Consider the following 6,216-nt stretch of genomic DNA (forward strand, 5'->3'; position numbering starts at 1 on the left):
TTGGTTTGAGTGGAGCTTAGCGATGTCCACAAGTGCAGTGTTAGGTCAGTGCTTATAATGAGGCGAGGTTCATTCTCAGCTGAGGTGTGCGAAGCCGGGCAATAGTAGTTACAGCCCTAAGTTTGATGTACACCAGCAGGCCAGAGTTTTTTCATGGGCAGCAATCTGGAAATGGGGTGATAAGGGATTTGCTCCTCGTGCAGTTCCTGGTCAGCAATGCAGGCTCTAACACTTCAGCCTGCCGTAGCATAAAGAGCCTTGACAAATTATGTTGAGCTATTATGGCCCTCCTGGACTGTTAGTGGTATCATATGGATGCATCACTCTAAACACAGCTCTGACATGCAGAGAAAATAGCTCCAAGATAAGGTTTTGATGTTTCCCCCCCTCCACATCCTGCCAGAAGAGTCATTTCTTTAATTTCGTTTTGCAGTAAGAGAAAATCTGACCTGGAGCATGACATGCAATGATGGAGCCGTGCAGGCTGTTTGCTCTCTGACTTGGGGTCAGCTCATGCCACTAAAGGGGAATCCTGTAGGATGAGCTTGATCACACAAGGGCAGTTTTCTTGCCACACTCTCCTGTGCTGTGCTCTGAATTGTTTCAGAAACCTGAGGACAGCATCTCAGGGTTGCATAAAGTGGAGATGGATCTCAGGGTTGGACTGGAGAACCCTCAAGGTCCCTTTCAACCATACAGTCCTAGGACTTCAAACAACATCCCAGTCCAAAGATCTGTTCAAATCCTGGTCAGGATATGAATGTCATAACTGGATCAAGTCTCTGTCCTTAGGAAACAAGCATCCCGACTCCCTTTCCCGGACTTGTGCAATTACAAATCTCGATTTGGGGATCTGGATAGACCCCAAACCTCAAATAGAAACTCAGCCAAAACGGTCACATCTTAAGCCCAAGCCAGGAGAAATTGCTAGGTCTGAAGTAATTTCCTACTAAAGCCAGAAGCTGGCAAGGGCTTCTCTGGAATCTGTCTCTAGCTGGTCAGAAGATTTACCTATGTCAGTGAAACCGGCTCAAGAATCAGGTTTGCTGGAAAGCAAGTGCTCCCCGTTTTCAGGTTTGGGTACAGGAACTTTGCACAACTCTGCTGTGAGACTGCACGTGTGCACTCAGCAAAAGCAGCATGCCAAGGGGTCCTCTCATGTTTCTGACTGACTGTGAAGATAGTAGTAGATAGCTCCAAGGCCCAGCTTGGTGGAATTCAAGCTTTGAGATGGCTGAAGTCCCAGCGCAGATCTGGATCCAATTTTTGCATTCATAAGAGGCCTTAGACTAAAGTGCTGGCTCAGGACACACGTGACCTCTGGAGCACTTCAAAGACCCCTGGGTCTGCAGGTGGATTTTGAGGCCTGAGCCTCTTTTCAGAGCACAAGCTCTCATGGTTTATTGTGCTGTTCGGAAAAAAGCAGTGACTCAAGCAGCTGATCCTTCCTGGTATTTGGGGGGAGCTCATGTGACAAGGTTTGAATAAGCCCCTGGAATCCTGGGTGTTTTATATCGGCCTGCACAGAGCTACCACAACCTGCAGTGTGAGGCTAGAAATCTCATCAGAGCAGATTTTCTCACATGCTTCCTGATTCCTTCGGATCAGGGTGGAAATACTCCACACACTACTATTGACTTGTGTGCTAATATTTCCTCTTCTGGTCCTGTCCTGAAGCACTAAAGTGCTATGAACATGGGGAAATAAGGGGGGTGGGGTGGAGGGTGAGAAGTCACCAGCACTCCTTCCAATGGTCTGCATGGGTTTGGGAGCAATGGGTTGCAGGGGGTTGCTTTAGCCAGTAATGGGGTCCAGTCACCTTCACTTTCCCAACTTCCAGCTTCTGTCTGCCCCAGATTGTGGTGGGGAAATAGGTATTTTGATTTAGGAGCTATGAGATAAATGACTCCTAGTTCAGTTCTGAGAGGTTTTCAGGGTAGGCAGATGAGGGAGCCAAAGGGGCGATTTTAAGGGGAAAAAGTGAAGTCTGCTGAGGAGAGCAGGGAGTGAACAAGCCGGTGACTGTGAGGAGATGGAGAAAGCTCTCTCAAGCAAGAGCACAAGGGTCTGTGCAGGTCAGGGCTGGGGATGCTTGGGGGCCGGAGGGCATGGAGAAATCCAGGAATGAATGAACAGGGTGAAGGGTATTGCAGGGCAGTGGTTTCCTGCAGGTTGGAGCTGCAGGCAGGGGTGGAGGAAGCTGGGGTGAAATAAGCATGGAGGCTTAATTTCCTTTGGCCCTAAGCAGCCCCTTCACCACCCTGGGGCGGTGGTGGTGGCATGGCCCACTGTGTTTCTGGTTGTGTTGTTCCTGGGAATAACAGCTGAGCCTGTATGATCTGCTCATTGCCAAACTTCCAGTCCCACCAGGGCAGAGACAGTAAGGAGGATACATCCCATCCTGTGACATCTCTGCTTTGAGATGAACGGAGGTGGTGTGCTTTGGCAAGTTCGTCTCAGTCAGACCCATGAACGATCACCCTGTGGGGCTTGCATCCTTCCACCTTCTTCCTCTCTGCTCCTGTCTGGAGCCCTCATGTCACTGTCTGCCTTGGGAAGCGTTCATTTACCCCGTCCTGCCACGTGCCCCACCAGCCCTACTCACCGTAGAGGATCATGCTGGCATTGGTGTTTCCTAGCTGGTTGGAGGCTACGCATGTGTAGTTGCCGTAATCCTGCTCGGAGACGTTGAAGAAAGTCAGGCTGGAGAAGAAGGCTTTGCTTTCAACTTTCAACCCTTTCTGTCCTTCAACCAGCCTGAGGGAAAGGGAGAAGGAGAAAGGGGGAGGGTGACAGCTTCAGAGTGAAAGTCACGGAGGCATCAAGGTCCAGCTCCCTCCACCCTCCATATCCACAATATTCCAGCAGCCCCGGATGAGGTAAGGGCCCTACCACACTGGATACTGTGCCAGAAAACGGTAGATACTCCCTAACCTGAAGTGCTTACCTGTAAACAGACAAGTAGTTACAAGGGAGGAGGGTGGGAGAATGGAGAGGTGAAGTGATTTGTCTAAAGTCACAGGCCAGGCCAGTGGCAGAGCTGGGAATAGGGCCGAGCACTCCTGAGTCCCCCACTAGAGCCATATCCTCTCGACCACACTGTCCCGGCAGGAAACCTCGGAGAGGCAGAGCAGCTGCTGCCCCAATGTGGTCTTGGGGTTTGCAAAGATGGCAATGAGCAGGGTAAAACCATGGTACCAGACCAATTGTTTAGCATAGATATATAATATATAAAAAAGAAACCCAGGAGCATATTTAGGACATATTTCTCATGCATGGACACAAGCCCCTGCCCTCAGGGTGGTGCACTGGAGGGTTCCCCTGGCACACAGTCAGGGACTCAGGCATCTGAGCATGCCCCGAGCACTGAGGCTCTGCTTAGATGAGCTCCAAAGCAACCTGGTGGCTGACGGACCATGTGGGGGGCTCCTCATCCTTTTCAGGTTTCTCCCACCCTCTTTCCCAGCTCTCTCCTCTTCTCTCCTCAGTCGTCACCTGGACCCTTTGCTTGCTTGCAGATCTGAGAACCCGACGAGGTGGCTCTATCTACCCTGCCTCTCCGTGGTCCTCTTCTCTAAGCCCCACTGGGTTATCTCATCCCTCTTTCCTCTGCCCAGTCCCTCCCTCAGCCTTTGGGGAACTTCTGGCAGTCCATCTCCTGGGACCCTGCCTTTTCATGCCTGCTTTCTTGGGCATACAAAGAGCAGCCCTAGAAAGGGCTTGGCGTGAGCAGGGCAGTTTGGGTGCATGTTCCTGAGCTTCCTGGTGCCAACAAAGAATTTCATAGATTTCATACATTTCTAGGGTCGGAAGGGACTTTGTAGATCATCGAGTCCGACCTCCTGCTCTAGGCAGGAAAGAGCAAAAGAAATTTCTCTGAGAAAAAAAAAAAAAACAGAGAGACAGGTGGGAGTGGGGATTTGCAGAGCAAGAGGTGGCTTTGGCTGGGGAGGTGGTGGGATGAAACAGTTGGGGGCTTGACTAGAGGACTATGAGGTCCGACAGCCATGTGACTGTAGAGGAGACTCAGAGAGGAGGAGCTGGCATTGCTCGTGAAGGGCACTTTGGGGCAGCAATGCGGAAATCCAGGGTTGCGAGGGAAGCGGACTCCTGCAGGTGCATTGGAGAAGGCAGAATGGACCAGGGTGTCAGCCACAGCTTGGAGGGGGAAGGAGGTGTGCTGGGGAAGTTATAACAGGGCTCGGAAAGGGCCCTGGCAGAGCGGCCTCTAATCTCTCCCCCAATCCACAAAACTTCTCTGAAGTTTTGGTCTAGCCAGAGATAAGGCTGAGACACAAGCCTGCTCTGGGTCTGAGCCAAGCCTGCCTGCCCCACCCCGGTCCCCAAACCAGTGCTGCCACCCAGCCAGTCCTGTCACTAGATTCAGTCCATGGCCCAGGGGAACCTGCTGAGCCTTCCCCTGCCGCACCGTGAGGCCGAGCAGCAAGGCATGATCCTAACTGAGGACAGATGCTGCAGCCTGCGACTGCTGTGCCCTATCTGGCGGAGGACAGCATGAGGTGACCAGCTGGTGCTTTGCAATGCTTTGCAGCTCTGGGAATCATTCACTCTGGGCTTTTTTCTTCTCAAAGCCTCTCTCTCCCTCCCCTCTGCATCTCTGCTGCTTTCTTCTTTATTTGATTAGCTAATTCCTCCCAGCAGGGGCCTGCTCTCTATTACCAGCACCCCAGCTTGCACCAGGTCTTGACTGACAACTCACAGCAGCAACTGTTTTGAACACATTTTTCATATTCCTGTTTTAAAGGTCTTCTCAATATGGCCTACGCCTGATAACGTGCTTTAATCCAATAAGGAAACATTCTCCATTTTATTTTATAAACCTGTTTCTGTTCCTGAACTAGAGCTAGCAAACAAGCCAACCACAGAGCAACCGTCATTTGCGTAGGACCTGCCAAAATTGAAAGATATTGAACGTTTTCTCCATATGTGACCCTTATGCGTGGACGACTGGTGACTCCTGAGTCTGGGGGGGCACCTGCAGAAGTCAGCAGCGTCGGCGCTGGTGAGCACCCGCAGAAGCTGCCACAGTGTTGGCAGTGGGGGACAGCCCTGTCGGGGGGGGCACATACCCCCTCGTCCCTCCCTACCAGTCGCCTTTGCCCTTACGTGTCGTGAACTGAGCACTCCAGTACCCTCGTGAGTCTCCATTTTACAGCCAGGGGAACTGAGGAGTAGAAAAGCCACGTGATTTGCTCAAAGACATAGAAATGTTCGTGGTGGAGTTGAGAACCAAAACCATGTCTCACAAACCCTGGGCAGCACCCTAACCACTAGACAAACCTTCCTCTCTATGCTGGCTGGCATGGAAGGGGACTTTGGAAATGAGAGTGGTTATTAACAAAAGCTGCTTTCATTTCAGCTCCATTGTGCAGACAATCCAGCCAAGGTAACAAAATCTTTTCTCTCTATAAAGACATCACATCTGCTGTTTCAAAGGAACTGGACAGAAAACACCATTAGTCATAAGGGGCGTGTATTTAAAGGGAACACGTGTTTGTATAACCAGAATCTCGGCTCTGCCAATAATACTTTCTATATTGCCAAGCAAAGATCTGCATACTTCTTGCCAATGTGGGGAATCCTATGAGCTGGAGAAATGGTGGCACATAAAGCAGTGGTTTTTTTTTAAGGTCCTATAATGGAGTAGTAGCTCAGACCTGAAGCTAGGTCAACTCACTCCTAACCTTCTCCAACTACTAACCCATATAGCTGACTGTGCTGGGCACCTCAATGCCATCTGCCCACATGGTAGAGGCCATGCAGAGTTGGGCAGACAGATCTGAATTCAGGGCACCCATATTTGGAGTGAGGATAGCAAACAATGCCCAAAAAATCAGAAGAATAATAGCTTAAGAATTCAGATATGCTACAACATGGTTAGAGCATTGAATCTGGGGGCCTGACTGCAACTCCTCCTCTTGTTGGAGTTGATGGCACCAGCTGTACAGATTGGGTTACTCTTGCAGGGAGGGCTTGAAAGGAAAGCCTCAATTTAAAATCCACCTGGATTGTGGGGAATGAGCTTCTGAATGAAGATCAAAACTTAGTCACTGGCACCTGTGTTCATGCAAGGCCAACAAGGAGCTTGCATGTGGACACAAGCAGATTCTGGGCACGTTTGATCCAACTCAGCACACTTCACTGTGGGCCTGCCTCTCACTCGTAGGGTGTCGTTCTGCAGGGAGCATCTCTTTC

The 6,216-nt window shown here is 50.6% G+C and overlaps 1 protein-coding gene across 5 annotated transcripts in view; it reads right to left on the reverse strand.

Annotated features, from left to right (window-relative positions):
- NTM (neurotrimin) overlaps positions 1–6,216 on the reverse strand; it is a 258,741-nt gene that overhangs the window by 22,474 nt on the left and 230,051 nt on the right. For all 5 annotated transcript variants that reach the window (XM_025214900.1, XM_025214899.1, XM_025214898.1 and 2 more), the window contains exon 6: positions 2,606–2,757. In XM_025214900.1, coding sequence (XP_025070685.1) covers positions 2,606–2,757 — 152 coding nt within the window. The remainder of the gene's footprint in view (positions 1–2,605; positions 2,758–6,216) is intronic.

This window comes from Alligator sinensis, unplaced genomic scaffold (genome assembly GCF_000455745.1).
Source record: "Alligator sinensis unplaced genomic scaffold, ASM45574v1 scaffold1085_1, whole genome shotgun sequence".
Taxonomy (NCBI): domain Eukaryota; kingdom Metazoa; phylum Chordata; order Crocodylia; family Alligatoridae; genus Alligator; species Alligator sinensis.